At 34.9% G+C, this 22,880-nt stretch overlaps 1 protein-coding gene across 5 annotated transcripts in view; it reads right to left on the reverse strand.

Annotated features, from left to right (window-relative positions):
• The window catches only part of COL24A1 (collagen type XXIV alpha 1 chain), a 397,210-nt gene that overhangs the window by 124,763 nt on the left and 249,567 nt on the right, over positions 1–22,880 (reverse strand). For all 5 annotated transcript variants that reach the window (XM_045478122.1, XM_045478119.1, XM_045478121.1 and 2 more), the window contains 4 exons: positions 13,924–13,977; positions 4,322–4,375; positions 793–846; positions 317–370 (listed from right to left, as the gene is read on the reverse strand). In XM_045478122.1, the coding sequence (XP_045334078.1) occupies positions 317–370; positions 793–846; positions 4,322–4,375; positions 13,924–13,977 (216 nt within the window). The remainder of the gene's footprint in view (positions 1–316; positions 371–792; positions 847–4,321; positions 4,376–13,923; positions 13,978–22,880) is intronic.

The raw sequence follows: 22,880 nt of genomic DNA on the forward strand, positions 1-22,880 counted from the left end.
GCCACCCAGGTGCCCCTGTGAATTTCTTCTTAAGGTAACAGTAGTGACAATCACAGTGACTCTGAATATGTGTAAAGCATTCTGCAGAGTATACCCAATACCGAGAAAAGGATGTATGAGTTTAGGACTCCAAACACTACTAATACAATGTGGACAGGGTTTTGCATGCAGCTATAGAAATATGAAATAAGGACAAATGTTTTCTTTTATGCACCAGAAAGGTTTATTATGCATTTTAAAGATTTATTTATGCTAAGTTTTGAGTCTGTGAACTACATAGGCCAGTGCCTTAAAATGGTTCCCAGCAGACATTTACCCGTAACCCTGGTTCTCCAGCAACTCCAACATTGCCTGTAGGTCCAGCATTTCCCTGAAGAAACAAAGGGAAAGATTAAACTTTTTTTCTACTAAAACAACATGTCTAATAATTATGGAAGGCATATCATGAGGATAGGAGTTTTAAAACACTTCCCAGTTTTTTCTTTTTCCTGGATTAATTTTTTGATAATATTTTGCCCCACTAGCTTTATCATTTCTATTTCTTCTCTCTCTCTTACACACACACACACACACACACACACACACACACACACACACACAGTATAGGTAGATAGATAGATAGATAATTTTTTCTGACAAATATTTTTTGACTTACTTGAGAACACTTCCCATTTTTATCTGCTATCCTTCACTTGCTTTCAGAATTACGGGTATTTGCCAAAATGTGGCAAACATAGGGGATTGAGTATTGAAAGTTTAGAGACCATTCCTTTTACTATTTAGAAAGGTTACCTTTGCACCTGGTTCACCTTGCAGACCTGCTTCTCCCTCAATACCTGAAGGGCCCTAGAAGAGAAGATTTGACACATTGTCTGGATATATTCCTCCAGTTATTGGCAGTTATTGCCAGTTGCAATGGCAATAACAACCTTATAAGAAGATGGTAGTAGTTTTTAGCCCAAGGGTGAGATACCTATGTTCAGGAAAGGATTTTGCTGTTACTTTATAGACATCATCGCATAAGACCAGATAATTCTGGGACCTTTTAATAGTTCAAGTGGTAAGACAACATCACCTAAGTTAGAACTTTTTTTTTTTTTTTTCAACGTTTATTTATTTTTGGGACAGAGAGAGACAGAGCATGAACGGGGGAGGGGCAGAGAGAGAGGGAGACACAGAATCGGAAACAGGCTCCAGGCTCTGAGCCATCAGCCCAGAGCCCGACGCGGGGCTTGAACTCACGGACCGCGAGATCGTGACCTGGCTGAAGTCAGATGCTTAACCGACTGCGCCACCCAGGCGCCCCATAAGTTAGAACTTTTAAGACCAGTTGCTTCAAATTCTTCCTCTCATATTTTAATCCTTGATCAAAGAGAAATCACTTCCCATTTCCTCTTCTAATTTTCTACCCTCATATTCTTACATAACATTCTCTGTTTTTTCACTTTTTACTCTTCCATCCATTTCTGTTGAGCCCTTTGGAGCACACTCCCTTTAAAAATTTCAGTTTTCTTTATTCATTTTATAAAAAATATCACACAGGGGCACCTGGGTGGCTCAATCGGTTAAGTGTCCGACTTCAGCTCAGGTCATGATCTTGTGGTTCATGAGTTCAAACCCCATGTTGGGCTCTGTGTGGACAGTTGAGAGCCTGGAGCCTGCTTTGGATTCTGTGTCTCCCTCTCTCTCTGTTCCTCCCCCAGTCACACTCTGTCTAGCTATCTCTCTCTCTCAAAAATAAGGAATAAAAAAAATCACTCAAAGGTGATATGAGTTAATTCACATTATGAAAGATGTTTATGATATCTTTTCCACTTTCCTTTCATGGGTGGGTCCAGTTGGGAAGCACTTGGCTCCTTTTACCTTGAAAACGTAAACTTCTTACAACCTCTGGCTATCTCTAGACCTGGAGCTCCTACAATTGCTATTGTATGGTTTTTTGTTTCAGAGATGCTTCAAGGATGTTTATCTTGTTTTGAGCATATTAAAGATACCGTCCCCACTCCCCTTCCTTGTTCTACCTTCTTCTTCTCTCGCTTTCACGTGTACGTATGTATATGTGTGTATGTATAACTACAAGCACATACATATGTATTTTGTAATTCCCATGTTTTTGGAATAGAGAGGTAGTTTAAAGCATTTACTCACAACACTATCTTGACCAAAAGCTTTCTGTTTCCTTTCTACCTTTCAGTGATTCCTCAGTAGTTCTGATCCATGGGTGATACTCTTCCATAGAACTATTAGAGCTTAAACTATCTTTTATGTCATAGTATCTATCTCATAGGGTGTTATGAGAATCCATTAATACAGCAAAGCACACAAGCACTACTAGGCACATAGAAAATGCTCCATAATTGTGGGCTATTATCATAATTATCATTAATATAATGCAAATTCATAGTTTCCTTCTAAAAGCTTGACTTTTAGTAAGGTATATCTGCCCTTTCACTTGCCTATAGTCATTTCCCTCTCCCATTATCCTCAACCATTATTCTAAACCAGCAAATTTCCCTCAACTGACCTACTCAACCCCTACTTCTTATCACAACAGAAATTATGTCTCCTACTCTGTTAAAAAAACTTCAAGTTATTAGGTTTGACTTTTCTCAGCTTTCTTTAGGCTCAGAGAATGTGGCATAGTATAGGTTATCAGCATTAGTTTTTGAGTCAGATGTGTATTCAAAGCCAGGCTCTACTAATTCTTAACCTTGGGCGGATTAGTAGATGATGATCCCCATCTCCCTGATAATCTTCTCTGATCTCAGGAAAGGTATTGCCCTCCATCCTGTTGCACAGCCTAGAAATCTGGGAATAATTTTTCACTTCTCTTTTCCCTTTACTTCCCATATTCTACAAATACGAAGGTTCTGCAGAATTTCTCAAATCCATCCACTTCTTTCCTTTTCTATACTTACTACTTTAGTTCAGAAGTCCATCATTTCTTGCCTGGTTGAATACAAAGGCCCTTTAGTAGGTATACATGGCTTCACTCTTGTCTTCTCAAATATATCCTCTAAGCAGCTGCTGGAATTATCTTCCAAAGATATAAATCTGACTTTATCACTGCCCTGCTTATACCTTACAATGATTTAACACGGCCCATAAGATAAAACAAAACAAAAAGGCAACCTAATGAATTGGAGAAGATATTTACAAATGGTATATTTGATAAGGGGCTAATATCCAAAATTTATAAAGAACTTATACAACTCAATACCAAAAACCAATAATCCAATTAAAAATGGGCGGAAGACATGAATAGTTGGCCAACAGACACATGAAATGATGCTCAACATCACTCATCATCGGGGAAATACAAATCAAAACTACAATGAGATGTCACCTCACACCAGTCAGAATGGCTAAAATTAATAAAACAAGAAATAACAGGTGTTGGCGAGGATGCAGAGAAAGGGGAGCCCTCTTACACTGTTGTTGGGAACACAAACTGTTGCAGTCACTGTGGTGGGGTTTCCTCAAAAAATTAAAAATAGAAGTACCCTATCATCCAGCAATTGCACTACTAGGTATTTACCCTAAGAATACAAAAAACACTAATTCAAAGGGATATATGTACCATGATGTTTATAGCAGCATTATCAATAATAGCCAAATTTTAGAAAGAGACCAAATGTCCATCTACTGATGAATGGATAAGGAAGATGTGGTGTGTGTGTGTCTTTGTGTGTGTGTGTGTGTGTGTGTGTGTGTGTACATACCATGGAATATTACTCATCCATCAAAAAAGAATGAAATCTTGCCATTTGAAATGACATGGATGGAGGTAGAGAGTATTATGCTAAACAAAATAAGTCAGAGAAAGACAAATACCATATGATTTGACTCAAATGTGGAATTTAAGAAACAAATGTTCACAGGGGAAAAAGGAGAGAGGAAAACCAAGAAACGGACTCTTAACTATAGAGAAAAAACTGATGGTTACCAGAGGGGAGGTGGGTGGGGATATGGGTTAAACAGCTGATGTGGATTAAGAAGTGCACCTGTTAGGATGAGCACAAGGTGTTATCTGTGTTGAATCACTATATTGTTCACTTGAAACTAATATTACACTGTATGTTAACTGGAATTTAAATAAAAACTTAAAAAAGAGAGAGAACTTTATGTGTATAAAATTAGGTTCACACAACGGTCATCCCTACTTTTAGTGGAATTTTAGGCTTTGTTTTCTGAATATGAAACACAACACTACAGAATTATTCTTTAAATATATACTTAATGTATCAACTTTACCTTGAGGAGTCTTATAAAAAGTACTGAGTACTAGTGAAATAACAAGAAAGAGGCACAAAAGAATTACCTCAGCACCCGTTTCTCCAGGAGGTCCCGCATCACCTGGCAATCCTCGTGGTCCCTATATTAAGATAAAATTTAAGATCTGAGAATCAAAGTTACTCTGTATTTCAATTAACACGTGCATCTAAATATGTAATTTATAATATATCATATGTAATAGAATACATAATTCCTTTAACAATGTATTACTTTACTTTTGTATAAAAAAATTATAACTTTATAGTTGATTCATTTGTGTGCATGTGTGTGTGTGTGTGTGTGTGTGTATGTTATGTGTATGTGAATAGTATTGGGCTATGTTTGCATTCAAAAGAAAAAGAAAGAAAGGACAGTACCTTTCATTCCCTAATTCACTCATCCCTTCAATAAACATTTATCAAGCACCTAATAAGAATGAAATATCATGCTAAGGGTTTTCAAAAGTTACCTTATTTAGTGGATATGATATTCCTGACAAATATGTGACAAAAAATAGCATTTTAAAGAAGCAAATATATGACCTCCAATGAAATAAAAATATGTTGTAGTTTATATGGTATTGAGTGAGTCCAGTTCAACAATATCTCTGTTTCACATGAACAGATATAACAGTGTTTACCCATATAGATAATCACTAAGGTGCAATAAATGCATGTTGGGGCCTTCGTGGGAATCTTGGTCACTGTAATATTGAATAGTATAATTTTAAGTAAACAAATATTGAATAGTTTACTGCATAAACATCAGATTGCTGAACTTAAAGATGTGTGGAAGCCATTTCACTGGCTAGAATTATTTTAGAATAATACTTATTTAGCAACTACAATATAATGCTATTTCTCCAGCCATCCAAAGAAGCTACTTGCAGTTTTTGACCTTTTTAGAAAGCACAAAGAAGCTGTTTTCTTAGATTAAGAAAAGATAGTTAAAATTTTCTATGAGATTATGCTCCCTAACAATTTTGTGAACACCTCACTTTAAAAAAAAAAAGTGTAGTAATGGAAAGGAAAAAATGTGCTATCATTGGTTGTTTTCAACTGTTTTCTTAATTGTTACAGTCAGTAATGTTCATTTTAACATTTAAAAAGTATGGCAAGTACCAAAAAAAAAAACAGATTAAGTATATATTAAGTATATCAACCATTCAGAGGTTACACTGTAAATATTCTTGCATATTTCCTTCTAGCTCTGTTGTGGGGGCATACTTATAAATAATGTAATTATCTGTTTTATGCTTAAGATTCTATTTTGAATATAAATATTTTATCATGTTGTTGTAAATACTTCGTAACAACTTGTTCAACAGATACATAATATCCATTCATCTCATATTCTATAGTACTGTAATCTAGTCATTTTCTTAATAACAGACATTTATATTGTTTCTATATCTCCTTTACAGTAAATATTACTTTACTAGATTTATTATATGCATGTTAGACTATTTATCAGTGAATGTTAGGACCTGTAACATCAGGTGATATTGTCAAATAGCTGAGATAAATATTTGAAGGCTAGGGTTGTAAGGTTGCATAAGCCATTAAAGGTATTAAGAAGTCAATGATGTTTTTCATTTATGGCTCATTAAATATTATGTATAATATTTTAAAATTTATGAATTCTCCTCAGAATGTATTTCTACACTGTTATAAAGATGCTGAGAGAAACATGTCTGTGCAGATGTCTTTGTGTGTATTCTGAATATTCTCCCTTAGAAGAGAGTCTGAAATGTACCATTATTTAGTCACAAAGTCAAGTACGTTTCCGGAAAGGTTGCAATAACTAACTTTTCACAAGAAATACATAAAAGTAAAATCTATTTCATTGAATTCATGCCAACACAGAATATTCATTTTTAAATTCTTCTTTAATTTGATGGACAACCTCTTATCTTAAAATGTGTATATATTTAACTATTAGCAAGGCTGAATATCGTTTCTGTTATTTGTTTATCAGCTATCTGTAATAATCTATGTATTACTTAATCATGTCTTTTGCCTATGTATTTTTGGAGTCATTTATAAAATTTGTATGAGTTTTTTATGTGTTGTGGACACAGACTTTCAGGCATCCTATTTTATTGTTAATGTCTGCCCAGTATGTAGTTTATCATTTTTAAAATATATTATTAGGGTGCCTGGGTGGCTCATTTGGTTAAGCATCTGACTCTTATTTTGACTCAGGTCATGATCTCACAGTTTGTGGCTTCAAACCCCATGTCGGTCTCTGATTCTCTCTCTCCCTCTCTCTTGGCCCCTCCCCTTCTCGTGCACATACTCTCTCTCAAAATAAATAAATAAGTTTAAAAAATATATTGTTAAAGATAACTTTTTTCCCACTAAGTGTGATCACTGTTAAATCTGTTAATCTTTTAAGACTTTTCCATCACAATTAAGATTAAAACATCTATTTCCATTTAATTATTCTATATTATTTCTTTTAAGCTTTTTAAAATTAAAGTTTATTTATTTATTTTGAGAGAGAGAGGCTTAACTGACTGAGCTACCTAGGCATCCCTAATACATTAATTTTAAAAATCGTCAATCTTTTAGTTAGGTAATAATTTGACTTTCTACTTAAGTCTGTTTTTGGGTCTCTTAATGAATTTTTGAAGTTTTCTTCTTATGTGCCCCATCCAATTCTCATTAAGTTTATCTTTATGTATTGTGTTTTGTTTCTATCTACAGTGGGATATTTTTTTCTATTATATTTTATTACTTGTACACAGAAAAACTTATTTTTAAAAATATTTATGTCTTGCCATTATATTACTCTATCTCAGAAATTGAAAAATACAGAATTAAGTTTTTAGGTTTTACAAGTTTTGGGGGCTTATTTTAAAATTTCACTAAGTAATAATGCTTTCCTTTCCTTATATTATCATTTCTGTGTCATATACCACTACACTAGCTAAAACTTTTTGAATAATGTTAGAAAATATAGTGACCATGATCTTATCTTGTGGCCTATGTTTCTAGTGTTTTAGTGTTTCTTAGCAGGTTGGGTGAGGATACAAGATAAGCTACTATCCCTTATTACAGAACTATGCTTATGTTACTAGAATATTTCGTTTTAACTAATAAACTTTATTTCTTACAGAAATTTTAGATGTATAGAAAAATTAAACAGAAAGTACAGAGAGTCCCCATATACCACCCCTGCCTAGTTTTCCCTATTATTAATATCTTATATTTGTTACAATGGATTAACCAAGATTGACACACTATTACTAACTAAAGTACACAGTTTACAATCTGTGCTCACTCTGTGTTGTACTGTTATATGAGTTTTGAGAACTGTACATCATGTCTCCATTGTGACAGTATGATACAAAATAGTTTCACTGCTTCCAAATTGTCCTGTTTTCCCCTTATTCATCTCTGGTCCTCTTCCCCCAACACCTGGCAACCACTGGTCTTTTTAGTGTCTGTGTAGTTTTACCTTTTCCAGGATGTCATATAGTTGGAATCATAAAGTATTTATACTTTTCAGATTGGCTTCTTTTACTTATCAGGATGCACTTGAAAGGTCCCTCTGTCTTTTTGTGGCTTAATAGCTCTTTTCTTTTTATTGATGAATAATATTTCATTATATGGATGTATCACAGTTTGTTTATCCATTTACCTTTTGAGGACATATCAGTTGCTTCTACCTTGGGCAACTATAAATAAAGCTGCTATAAATATTCATGTGCAGGTTCTTGTGTGGACATTAAATTTTCCACTTCTAGGGGCACCTGGGTGGCTCAGTCAGTTGAGCGTCCAACTTCGGCTCAGGTCATGATCTGGCAGTCTGTGGGTTCGAGCCCCGTATTGGGCTCTGTGCTGACAGCTCAGAGCCTGGAGCCTGCTTCAGATTCTGAGTCTCCCTCTCTCTCTGCCCCTCCCCTGCTCATGCTCTGTCTCTCTCTGTCTCAAAAATAAATAAAAACATTAAAAAAAATTTTTTTTACATTTTCCACTTGTTTTCATAAATACTCAGGAGCATGATTGCTGGATCATAATGGTAAGAATATGTTTAGCTCTGTAAAAACCTGCCAAGTTGTGTTCCAAAGTTGCTGTACCATTCTGTATTACCATCAACAATGAATGAAAACTCGGTTATTCCACATCTTTGTTAACATTTGGTATTGTCAGTGTTTTAGATTTTAGCCATTCATATAGGTATGTAATAGTATGTCACTGTTTTAATTTGTACTTCTTTAATGACATATGACAAGCATATTTTCATATGTTTCTTTGCCATCTGTATGTCTGTGGTGTAGTGACTGTTCATATCTTTTGCCTACTTTTTAAACGGATTGTTTTCTTATTATTAACTTAAAAAATTTTTAAATGTTTATTTTTGAAAGAGAGAGACAGAGCACAAGACAGGGAAGGGCGGAGAGAGAGGAGACACAGAGTCTGAAGCAGCATCCAGGCTCTGAGCTGTCAGCACAGAGCCCAACGTGGGGCTGAAACTCACAAACTGTGGGATCAGGACCTGAGCTGAAGTCGGATGCTTAACCAACTGAGCCACCCAGATGCCCCTCTTATTGTTAACTTTTAAGAGTTCTTTCTGTATTTTGTATACAATTCCCTTATCAGATCTGCATTTTGCAAATGTTTTCTCCCAGTGTGTTGCATGTCTTTCATTCTCTTAATGTATCTTCCACAGAGCAGAAGTTTTCAATTTTAATCAAATCCAACTTATCAATTTTTCCATTCACAAATAATGCTTTTGGTGTTATAAGTAAAAAGTCATTGTTAAATCCAAGATCAGTGAGATTTTCTTCTTATGTTAACTTATAGAAGTTTTATAAATTTTGAACTTAGGTCTATAATCCATTTTGAGTTAAAATTTTTTTCAAATATTTTTGAAAGTTGTATTCTGAAACCTTATTTTTTTTTTTAAGTTTTATTTATTTATTTTGAGAGAGAGAACCAGCAGCGGAGGATCAGAGAGATAGAGAGAGATCAGGGGAGGGACAGAGAAAGAGAGGGAGAGAGAGAGAGAATCCCAAGCAGGCTCCGTGCTGTTAGCACAGAGTCCCAACCATGAGATCATGACCAGAGCTGAAATCAAGAGTTGGATGGTTAACCAACTGACCTACCCAGGTGCCCCACCTGCAACCTTGTTATAACTGCTTACTGGTTCCAGGAGTGGTTTTTGTGTATGTGTGTCAATTGTTGGGGTTTTCCACATGGTTGAGTTCATACCTACTTTGTTACTGTTTTCTATTTGTTCCTCTTGTTCTTTGTTTGTTTTGTCTTCCACCCTTTTTTTAGCCGGCTGTGAATTTCAATTAATTCCATTTTCTCTCTTATTTTACCATATCAAGTATACTTCTTTAAAAAATTTTTCAGTGGTTTCTCTAGAGTTTGCAATGCACATTTATAATTAATTCAAGTCTATTTTCAAATAACACTATATCACTATACTTATCCATAAAATGTGAGACTAAATACACTGTTACAATTACCATTTTGCACCAATACCTGTTCTATTAATTAAGAATAAGAAAAACAAATGACTTGATCTTACTTTTATATATTCCTTCTAAAGCTTTTCCTTTCTTCTGTTTCTAGAGTCTCATCTATATAATTTTCCTTCTCTATGAAGAACTTCTTTTAACATTTCTACAAGGTTGGTCTACTCGTGAAAAATTCCAACAGTTTTTGCTTGTCTGAGAAAATATATTTCTACTTCACTTTTGAATTCCCAGTCTGAAAATTTCTAAGTCTCTGACATATCTGAGTCTGTTCGTGATGCTTGCTTTGTCTCTTCAGACTGTTTTTTCCCCCTTTTATCCTTTTCCCCCTTTTATCCGATATTTTGTTGTTGTTGTTGTTGAAATCCAAGTAAGATGTAAAACGACCCAAGGTAAATAGGTCTTTAGTGTAAGGTTTTATGTTATCTGGCTGGGAATTAGGCTGTGTTTACTGTTTGCTGCACTATGGTGTCAGAGGATAAATTTCCTCCTAGTGTCATTGTGTTTGTCTTGTCCATTGTCTTCAGGCTTTCCCAGAGACACCTTTAAAAGGGTTTGTGTCTGTAGTTCTTTTAGCTGTAATCCTCAGCTATTAAATAGGAGCCCTATTTATGTGGTGGTGAGTTAAGGGGGGGGGGATGGGAAGAAGCATTCTATAGCTTTATGATATAGAAATGGCTAGGGCTGGGAATTGTTCTTCCCGGTTCAGTAGGCTTTGGTGAAACCCCAAACAGTTAGCTCTGGCAAAACAGGTTCCCTTGAGGGCAAGCCTTGTTAAGGAGAACAAGAACTCTGGGTATATTTCAAAGTGGTTATTTTTCCCATCCCACTGCTAGACGCAGAAATAGACATTTCTCTGAACTTTATAGTCAGAACCTAGCAGGTCTCCTGGAGGTAAAACTCAGTAACAAGTGGGGCCTTCTTAGGAGCCTCTCTTAGTTTTTTAACACTTAAGAGACTCTAAACTGTGTCTTCAGCAATTTGTCAATTATAGTTTAAAGTGCTCCTACCATCCAATTACAGGCTTCTGCTTCTGGTAAGCTCTGGTTCTCTCTATCCTCCTGTCTGTCTCTCCAGTTTTCAGGCAATAGTTTGTCCTTGGACCTCACTGATCTAAAAAGAGTTGTTGATTTTCAGTTTGCTAGGCTTTTGCCTTATTGTAAGAAGGGGAATGGCAGCTTCCAAGTTCCTTACAATTCAGACCAGAAATTGTTTTATTATAAATTTTAATAAATCAAGAGTAGTTGTTGAGTTTTAATGAGTACTGGTTTTTAGCATTTTCCCAGTATATCTGTTATATGTTATAATAAGGATTTCTTAATATTAAGTAATTTTCCCTTTGTAATTCCTCTTTTGCTTCATCTTTCACTTCATTCAGTTAATTCTTTTTATATAGCTGATTTTACTTGATATTTTTGGTATTTAATTGAAATTCATCTCTAGCCTTTCATTTTTTCTTTTTCTGTATGGCTTTAGAATTGTCAAAATTTTACTGAGACACTGATATAGGATCTTCTTTCATCATTTGTTTCTAGAACTTTTGCCATTTTTAATATCTTCATGAGTAATTTAATGTTAGTTTTCATCAAATACTTTTAATTAACCTGAGAATCCTGACAATTATCTTTTAAGGTAAGTGGAAGTGACTTCTGGTACTCAACTAAGGAAGGGTACATAGAAAATAATATTTTTTAAATTGGAGGGTATATTCTAAAGCAAGCTTATCAAGAATTGACCTTTTTTAAACTATAGCATTCCCCTCATCTTCCTTTTTAAAGGCAATTTTCAATGTTTAAAGATAGCAAAAATATTTTTTTGGGTTAGCCAGACACTTAGGAATCATACTTTACATATGGAAGTCTATCTCCTATAGATTTTACATCTCCTTTTGAATCTTTTATATCCATACACTTCTTTTTTTCTGCTAATCAAAAGGGTTCTACCATCTCTTACTTGGATTATTGTAACAGAAAGCAGTTCTTGTCCATTCCTAGTTCCTTCCAATTTGTTTGAATAATCTTTACAACACAATAATATCATCATAAAACTAGCCCTACCTCTTCAATGACATTATTTTCTTCGTATGATAAAAATACAAATCCTTGGTAATAGGGCTCATAAAGCTACATGTTTTGTTCTCTGCCTCTTTTGCCATCCTTTTCTTATACTTACTTCCTACCTGACTCTGTGCCCCACCATGCTAGTCTTCTTTAAGATCTTCAAATAAATATGCAGAGCTTCCTCTCAGCTCATGTTCTCTCTAAAATGACCTCTCCCCATCTTTGCCTAAGTAACTACTATTCATTCTTCAGATCCCAGCTCAAATGCTCCTCCTCCTGAAGCCTTCCCTAAGGATAGTTTCTCTGTTATACATTCTCTTAGAATTGAATGCCTGTACTTCACAGCGTTTAGCTCAGTTTGCAATTTTCCATTGTTCTCTGTGATAATCTAATTAGTACATATTTACATCATTAGACTGAAACCTCCAAACTTACCTCCATACTCTCAGTGCTGGTACTTAATGAATATTTGTTGACTGAATGAATGAATGTTCAACTATCCGAACCCCAATATTTGCATTGCAATGAGCAAATTAGTTTGAATCTTGTCTGGGAAAAAGACAACTCTCAGGGGTCTTGACTATAGAAAAGATGTGGTCTCTCTTAGTATTCTTAAAATATAAATCTCCACATATCTTCTGTGTCTCTCATTTTACCAATTTACTTCCTTTCTTTTCTATAATTTAACTAGGCAACTCAAATATATAAAGCAAAGCCCATAACATCCATTATAAGCTTATTTGCATTTTATTTACCAGACCCACTGACCCAGTGACCTGAATGTCAAGTTTTAGGTGCTATTAAACTATTAAAGTGTTTATACTTATAGTAACAAACATTTTCTTGTATAAAGCCTAAGCTATTGTCTCTGCTGTTGGCATAGCTCTTTTGACATACTTTACTTAAATGTGTTCCTTATTAAGTTAGTTTCCATTGCATTTCACTGCATCTAATATTACTGGCTGACTGATTTTGCTTTTTGGGTATAAGACCTTTTGTTAATTCAGTTTGACAAACATACACTAAATTGATCTAATATGTCAGGTATTATACCAGGCAGGATTATAAACATGAGAAAAGTGGTCTCTAACTTCAAAGAGATATAAAATTTTTAGAAGAAAGAGATATTTAAGTAAATAATGTTAAAGACGGTTGCATTATTTTTGGTCAAATAAAGGTTAGGATACAACAAGAGATATAAAACAGGGAGAGAACCAAAAAGAGTTCATTTGATAAACATCATTTTTAAAATTCTTTATTTGGAGAGATTTATATTTACAGTTAAATGTTTACTTCTTGCTTAGAGAGCTTACACCAGAGATTAAATATGTAAAGGAGGAAATGAACACAATTTGGTAAGAATAGCTCTTTGTTAAATTTTCCACTTGCTACTAGCTAAATGAATTATGCAAAGGCCACCTGTAAACCTTTGGGTCAACTAATAGATAAGATCAACCCAGTAGAATTTCCAAGACTATATTGTATTATAAATCTTACAAACATGTTATAGCATATTACACCTAACACTATTAACCAGAAGAATGACTACATAGGAAATAAAGAATAAGTTGTGAGAAAGTCTTTCCTTTTAACAATCATTTTCCATGGAAAATTTATAATCGAATCACATTTATGAAATTGTGATGTAAGATTTTGCATTACTGGTGTACCAACATTTCTGTCATGTTTGTGCATTTGGGCCCATCAGATGTAGAGTTTGGCTTCTTTGTATGGTATTTCATTACAGAGTTGGCCACAAAAATATGATTGTGTGTGTGTGGCAGTGTAATAATCATTATAAGAACAGCTAGCCATTCACAAAGAAAATTTCTGTAAGTCAATAAAACAGAGCTGTCTTTGTTGAAAATAGAAATATGTAAAGTTTTAGCAGTTCCAGAGAGATAGGAACATTTGACAATATAAGACCAGAAAGGTAATAAAAACTATATTCACAGCAAAATATTTTCTATAGAATTAGGTGTCCATGATAAATGCTGCTTTCAAAACTGTACCACCACAGCACAGGAGGGCAATAACAAGAAGGTAAATGTATATTATGAGGAAACCACAATTAGAAAAATATAAAGTTAAACTTACTGGTTCTCCTTCAAGTCCTCTGTCTCCTGTACTCCCAGGGGGTCCTTGCAAACCCTGAATAAACAAAGGCAAAATTTGAAGAAAAAGTGATGCTTGAAAATGTTTTAGTTTCCTTACCTCAGCTTTCCTTTACAATCCTCCCACCTAACTTTTCTGTCAACCTCTATTCTCTCTTTTCTTTCTGTGGTAAAATATACATAACATAAAGTTTTCCATTTTAATACTTTTTAAGTGTGCGGTTTTGTGGTATTAAGTACCTTCACATTGTTGCACTACTATAATCACTATTTATTTTCAGAACTTTTTATCTTCCCAGACTGAAATTCTATCCCCATTAAAAAACACCCTTTCTCCCTCCCCAGTTCCCCTGGAAACCACAATTCTTGTGTTCTGCCTCTAATTTGATTAAAGTGCCTTATATAAGTAGAGTTATACAACATTGTTCTTTTGTCTCTGACTTATTTCATGTGGCATAATGTCTTCAAGTTTCACCAATATTGTAACATGTATCAAAGCTTCCTTCATTTTTGGAAAGGAGGAGATGGTAGTGGAGTACAAAGAGCCTAGGCTCACCTAGTCCCACAAATACAAGGTAACTATAAAATCATCCTAGGTACCCCAGAAATCAACCTGAAGACTGAAAGAACAAACTCCACCACTAAAAGGAGAGAAGAAGTCACACTGAAGAAGGCAGGAAGTATAGCGACATGGTTTAGGGGAGAAATGGATCCTGGCTGCTGTGTAGGGGAGGGAGTAATGGTTTTAGAGAAGGTCAAGAGAGAGAGTGGAGCACACAGGGGAATGCAAAATGAGAATGTTTCCCATACTATTGGCTTAGGAAATGAGAAGGGCTGAATTTCGTGAGTTTTTGCACCCACTGGGGGTTAAAGTCTAGAATTTTAAAGGTTAACAGGCTTGGCAGAGATAGAGCCTGAAAAGCACTGCATTGCTCTTGGACAGAAGGCCAACCTAGGGCATACAGTGTGGAAACAATAATATGAAGAACTCCTCAGGCACAGTGGGGAGATGATTCACTCTTCTTGGAGTAGGTCTCTGAGAGGCAGCTTTCAAGGAGATGCCTCTCCACTTCTCTGGAACAAAGTTGCTGCCAACAACATTTTTCTCCCCCATCCCTCAGTATTAACACAGAGCCACCTGCAGGAAAAAGCATAGTGCTGGCACTGTCTGCCTACCATGCTTACACTAAGCCCCACCACCCTGCACTCTGGTGGAACTGCCTTTCTCGGTCATGCCTGCCTCAGTCCCAGTGTGGCAGGCTCCTCTGCAAGAAGACCAACACAAATCCCTGACCACACCACATCTGCCTACTAGAGAGTTTTGCAGGGTCTCAATTCTGGTGGAGGTGGTGACAGGTCTCATTTCACAAGCAGACTAGAGAACACCTAGTTACAACTCACCACATTCAGGCCAAGGACCAATAATTGCCCACAGCAGGCAAGAGAAGCCTCTGTCGATGAACAGTCTGAAGGGTAGAGCAGCTGGAACAAAATAGCAGGGCATATGCAGCACAAACTGGAGACACTCCCTGAAGTGTCAGGTCCTGGATACTAACTTATTTCTTCATAAGGTCATTACTTTCAGGAACAGGAGACATAACTGGCTTTTCTAACACACAGAAGCAAGCAGAGACTTAGACAATATGAGAAGACAGAGGAATTTATCCCAAATGAAAGAACAAGATAAAGTTGTGGCCAGAGATCTAAGCATTGTGGACGCATCACAATTCTGCACTTCAAGCTATATTACAAAGCTGTAGTCATTAAGACAGCACGGTACTGACAGAGAAAGAGGCAAATAGATCAATGGAACAGAATAGAAAACCCAGAAATAGACCCACAACTATATGGGCAGCTGATCTTCAACAAAGCAGGATAGAACATCCAATGGGAAAAAGACAGAATCTCAACAAATGGCATTGGGAAAACTGGACAGCAACATGCAAAAGAATAAAACTGAACCACTTTCTTACACCATACATAAAAATAAATCCAAAATGGATGAAAGACTTAAATGTGGGACAGGAAACCATCAAACTCCTAGAAAAGAACACAGGCAGCACTTCTTTGACATCAGCCATAGTTACATCTTTCTAGAGCTGTATTCGGAGGCAAGGGAAATAAAAGCAAAAATAAACTATTGGAACCTCATCAAAATAAAAAGCTTCTGCACAGCAAGGGAAACAATCAACAAAACTAAAAGGCATCCTATAGGAGAAGATATTTGCAAATGGCATATGTGATAAAGGGTTAATATCCAAAATATATGAAGAACTTATAAAACTCAAAACCCCAAAACCAAATAATCCAGTTAAAAAATGGGCAGAAGACATGAATAGACATTTTTCCAAGGAAGACATACAGATGGCCAGCAGACACATGAATAGATGCTCAACATCACTCATCATCAGGAAATGCAAGTCAAAATTACAATGAGATATCACCTCACTCTTGTTAGAATTGCTAAAATCAACAACACATGAAACAACAGGTGTTGGCAAGGATGTGGAGAAAGGGGAACCCTCTTGCACTGTTGGTGAGAAAGCAAACTGGTGCAGCCACTCTAGAAAACAGTATGGAGTTTCTCTAAAAGTTAAAAATAGAACTACCCTTTGATCCAGCAATCACACTACTAGGTATTTACCCAAAGAGTACAAAAACACTAAATCAAAGGGATACATGCACTTTGATGTTTATTGCAGCATTATCTACAACAGCTGAAATCAGCTCAAGAGTCCATAGACTGATGAATGGATAAAGAAGATGTGGTATACACACATGCGTGCATACACACAATGGAATATTACTCAGCCAAAAATAAATAAATAAATAAAAGAATGAAATCTTGCCATTTGCAATGACATGGATGAAACTAGAGTGCATTATGCTAAGCAAAATGAGTCAGCCAGAGAAAGACAAATACCATATGATTTCATTCACATGTGGAATCTAAGAAACAAAACAAACAAGGCAAAAGGAAAAAGAGAGAGAGAGAGGAAAACCAAGGAACAGACTCATAAGTATAGAGAACAAACTGGTTACTAAAAGGGTAGTAAGTGGAGGGATGGGTTATATAGCCAATGGTGATTAAGGAGTGCACTTGTGATGAGCATCTGGTGATATATGTAAATGTTGAATCACTATATTGTACACTTGAAACTATTATTTACTCCGTATGTTTAACTGGACTTTAAAGAAAAACTTTAAAAAATTTCCTTCATTAATAAAGTTCAATAATATTTCATTTTATATGTATACCATATTTTGTATATCTATCTATTCATCCAGCAATGGAATAGTTGGTTTTTCTACCTTTTGGCTATTATGAATACTGTTCCTATAAACACTGGTATAAAAGTGTCTGAGTCCCTGCTTTCAATTCTTTGGGATATATATCTAAAGTGAAATTGATGGATACTATGGTAATACTATGTTGAACTTTTTGAGGAACCACCTAACTGTTTTCCATAGCAACACCACCACTTTACATTCTCACCAGCAATGCACAAGGGCTCTGATTTTTCTCCATCTTTGTCAACACTAGTTATCTTCTATGCAAATGTGTGTGTGTGTTTTTTTTTTTTTAATAGTGGTTATCTTAATGGGTGTCAAGTGGTATCTCATTGTGGTTTTGATTTTCAGTTCTCTAATGACTAGTGATATTGAACATCTTTTCATATGTTTATTGGCCATTTGCATATCTTTTTTGAAGCAATGTCTATTCAAGTCTTTTTGCTCATGTTTTCATCAAGTTGTTTTTTGTTGTTGAATTGTAGGAATTCCTTATATCTATCTATATTCTTATACTTAGTCCCCACTAATATACAGTGACAAATATCCAGAATTACTTCAAATTTAGATTTTGTACCTTTAATATTGATATGAAAATGATTTTTCCTCCAAAAATAATAACCTTGTGATATATTAGTAAGTATAACTTATGCCCTTAAGACCTGGAGAGGCATAGGAGTCTCAGAACCTAGACGACCAGAAATGTCTAAATTGAGCTAACATCCTTTATTTTCCCCTATTTTTATACCATGCCATCTATGGTACCATTAAATTGAGTCTCAGAAGTGGAGGTATATTCTAAAATAGCATGTAAAACTAAATAGAATTCCACGTCTTCTTTGATCCTTCCATTTAAAAATTTGTGGAGCATGTACGATGTGCCAGACACTGATGACTGTTAATGATGTAGAAAATACTGCCCTTGTCTATTTGCAATTTGCCTGCTCTACATTATTGACCTTGGGAAGGTTGGCAAATATACGGTGGATCACAATCACCATTTTATATTAAAACTAAAAGCTAAGAAAAATATGACATTAAATCGGAAGTAAAGATATTAAAAACTCCTAGCAACATAAAGCTTTCCAAGTGATAGCCATTAATGCTATATTTAGTTGTGTATGGTTCTCTGGTTAAGGAAAGGAAGATATGTAAAATCACAGACTCACATCTGACTGAGGCCCTATTTCAGTCATGAAAATCATACGCTGCCTACATTAAGGCTCCAAAATGAAGAGACAGAATCAATGTAAGGGTTCCCTTTGTGCTTGGTATACCAACTGACACATAGAGCAGAAGTTCAGAACCTTGAATAATGTCTGCCCAATTTGCTTTGTGAAGTATGTTTGTATACAATATCAAGCTTAATATATACTTTTAATGATGTCATTGGTGCATAAAAGCTGTTTGGCAAAGTTATGAAATAATCTATGGATTCTACTTATTTTTATTAGAGACAGAAAAGGAAAGCATAAGCTGATACAAAATAAAAATTCCCTTTAAGGCTTTTCAGATACTATTGAAAATATATTCTTTGTAGTAGAACATCTTGTTCCATTACTTCAATCCAGCAACTACAATAATGATGACCAGAAGAACAAGTATGTGATTGCTATATATTGAGAGCCTATGCCAAGTACATAATGAACATCATTTGATATAATTATAGAAAGTATCTCATTTTAAAGACAGGAAAACTGAGGCTCAGAGATGTTAAATAATTTGTATAAAGCCAAAAACAGTTAGTTAAGTGGCAGAACCACTATTTGACTTCCAATGTCTGACTCCAATGCCATGTTCATCTACTATACTGAACTGCATTTTACTGATTTCAACAAGAAATCATTCAATGCCTTTTCCATTTTCAGTAAATGTACAGATCATCCTCAGAGACTTTTTATGAGAACAAGCAAGGAAGCATATGAATGTTATTTCATTGTAGGATTACAAAAACTATGTGCATCATTATCTGAAAAGGGAGGAAGAATTACTTTTTCTTTTGTAAAGATTAAGAAATAAATCTTTCTCAATTATTCTGAGTTCCTCCAGAGAAAACTACTTAAAGAAGAACCGTTAGGAGTTTCCACTTCCAATATTGGCCAATAGCTCCTATCAAACCAACTTATACAGGTATAACTATAAACCCAAGACAAAATATTTTTAAAAAACATTGGAGAAAGACCCAAAATAGGCAAAATTTAGAGTGGAAAGGTCTACATGTAGAAGAAAGGAATTTCACTGTCTGATTTTTTTTTTTAAATATGGCTTTTCACAAAGAAGGTAAGTTATGTAGGATAGTTAAGAAAAAAGGGGGATAAAAACCTGCAGTCTTACTGGCATGGAGACCCAGAGGGTAGAATATGGAATGACCATAGCTGTAGGGAAGTGATGGAAGAGAAAGTCAGAGAGGAGGAGCCTGAAGTTCTGAGTATAACCTCTGCCTAATTCTCTTGCTGGCATTTGAAGTATGTATTGATGTGGTAGAACTGAGCAGCCCAGCAAAGCTTAAAAGAACTGGACAGATATTTCAGCAGCCATTTACCACAGAGGAGAGAATATCTGGAGTTTAAAAGCAGTCAAGTAAAGAATTTGCCAAATTAAAAACCAAAATGAAACAAAGAGCACTCGTTAAAGAAATATAACAGAATTTGGAATTTCTACAACAAATCATTTAAGATGTCCAAGATATAATTCAAAATTACTGGACAGGAAAAATTTCCCATATTAACAAGAAAAGGCAATTAACACAACCACACTCAAGATCACCCAGATAGAATTATCCCATAAGGATTTTAAGGTAGCTATTTAAAATATGCTCAGTAATGTAAATAAAAATACACTTATGGTGAATAAACAAACAGGAAATCTCAGGACAGCATCTATAAAAAATGGAAGTTATAGAACTGATAATTAAACACCTGAAATAAAACTTAAAAATTCAAAACCATAAATAAAATTTCACTGAATGGACTTAAAATGTGAGTGAAGATAGAGTCCTATTACTCTATTGAAAAAAGGAAAAAGGAAAAAGATTAAAATAGGAATGAATAAAAGCCCCAGAGACCTAAGGGATGATATCAAAATGTTTAATATATATTTACTTGGAATTGAAAAAGGAAAGGAGAAAGAAGATAAAATAGAAAAAAAATCGAAAGAAATAAAGTGGAAAATTTTCCAAATTTAGTGAAAATAGAAACATACATACAAAAGAATCTCAGCAAATCTCAAGCTGAATAAATGTGAAGAAAATAATCTAGGCACATCATACTTAAACTACCAAAAGCCAAAATTAAAGAGAGAATCTTGAAAGGAGCCAGAGAAAAATGATATATTACATATGGGGGAAACAATAATAAAGATAAATGTGGACTTCTCATCAGAAATAAGAAAATGGCCATGTCATCTTCATAGTGCTGAATGCAAACAAATAAAAGAAAATCTTGTCAACCCAGAATTCTATATCCAGTGGAAAAATATGATTTCACTCATATGTGGAATTTAAGAAACAAAAAAAATGAGCAAAGGGTGGGGGGGGGGGAAGAGAGAGAGGCAAATGAAAAAAAACAGACTCTTAGCTATAGAGTACAAACTGAGGGTTACCAGAGGGCAGGTGGGTTGGGAGATGGATGAAAAACAGATGATGGGGATTAAGGAGTGCATTTGTGATGAGCACAGGGTGATGTATGAAAATGCTAAATTATTATATTGTATACCTGAAACTAATATAACACTGTATGTTAACTAACTGGAATTAAAATAAAAACTTAAAAAAAATTCATGTATAAGAAAAAAATGATAGTGAAATAAAGACATTTTTTGTAAAAAAAAAAAAAAAATACTGAGAGAATTCATGACTGGCAGAGTTTGACTATAAGAACTTCTAAAGGAAGTTCCATAGGCTTCAGGGAAATGATACTATTTGGAAATGTATATCTATAAAAAGGAATGGAGAACATCAGAAAAACTAAATGCATAGATAAAAAAACCCACTACTTCCCCCCACCAAAATCATAGAATACATATTTCACTTATGTTAAACCCAAAATACTTCATTTATATTAAAGCAAAATTTTAACTTTGCAATATGGGGTTTATAGCACACACAGATATAATACATAAAACAATTATGGCATAAACAACAGGAAGTTGGTGGTAAATGGGTCTATATGGTTGCAAGTTTCTTACACTTGTGTTAAGTATTACTGTTAACTCTAAGAAGACTACAGAAAGTTGGGATATGTACTGGCAAACTGCAGTCTGGGAGTCAAATCTAGACCAGCACTTGTTTTTACAGAAAAAGTTTACTGACTCCTGACCTAGAATAACCACTTAATAGTGGTTAATAAAATAATAGTGCAGGGGCACCTGGGTGGCTCAGTAGGTTAAGAGTCCAACTCTTGATTTCTGCTCAGGTCATGATCTCATGGTTCATGAGATCAAGATGTGCATAGGGCTCTGTGCTGATAGCATGGAACCTGCTGGGGATTGTTTCTCTCTCCTGCTTGTGTGCTTTCTCTTTCTCTCTCTCTCTGAAAATAAATAAATAAACTTAAAAAAATAATAGAGCAAAGAAGTATAGCTAAAAAGCCAATATCTAAATTAAAATGGAGTTCTCGTTGCCAAAAGAAGGCACTGAACAACAACAGCACCACTACAAGGAAAAGTAATCATAAAATGGTTGACCAAAGTACAACCAAATTGATAAATACATTAAATGGAAATGGACCAAACACAAATTAAAAGGTAGAGATTTTCAGTATGAATGAAAAAGCAAGACCCAACTATAAGACCCTCACTTTAAATACCAAACCACTTTGGGGCGCCTGGGTGGCTCAGTTGGTTGAGCAACTGACTTCGGCTTAGGTCATGATCTCGCAGTTTGTGGGTTCGAGCCCTGCGTCAGGCTCTGTGTCTCTCTGTCTCTCAATAATAAATAAATGTTAAAAAAATTTTTTTAAAAATGCCAAAACACAGATGGGTTGGTTGAAAGTAAATGAACAGAAAAAATAGGCTATGCAAACTGTAAGTGAAAGAAGTCTGAACAGACTTATTAATCAAATAAAGCAGATTTCAAAAATAAATAGTATTATTAGGAATAAAAACTATTGTCAGAGATATAGAGGAATATTTCATAATGATAAAAGGGGATCAATTGATCAGGAAGACATAATCACCATAAATGTGAATACTCTAAAAATAGCATTTCAAAATATATAAAGCAAAATTTGACAAAATTAAAGAGAGAAACAAAATTACAAAATCATAGTTGAAGATTTAACAGCCCTAACTCATCAACTAAAAGAATATCTAGACTAAAAAAATATTAAAAATAGTTATAGTTTTTTAAAATATTTATTTTTGAGAGAGAGACAGGACAGAGCACGAGTGGGGGAGGAACAGAGAGAGGGAGACACAGAATCCGAAGCAGGCTCCAGGCTCTGAGCCGTCAGCACAGAGCCCAATGCAGGGCTTGAACCCACAAACTGTGAGATCATGACCTGAGCTGAAGTTGGACAGTCAACCAACTGAGCCCCCCAGGGGGCCCAATAGTTATAATTTTTATAAGATTCAGAAATCGAAAAACAGTTACTCAGGTTTTAACACCTGAATAACACAATGGATCATGGCCCTTCCTCTTGATTTCTCCTT

Source organism: Leopardus geoffroyi, chromosome C1 (assembly GCF_018350155.1).
Source record: "Leopardus geoffroyi isolate Oge1 chromosome C1, O.geoffroyi_Oge1_pat1.0, whole genome shotgun sequence".
NCBI classification, from domain to species: domain Eukaryota; kingdom Metazoa; phylum Chordata; class Mammalia; order Carnivora; family Felidae; genus Leopardus; species Leopardus geoffroyi.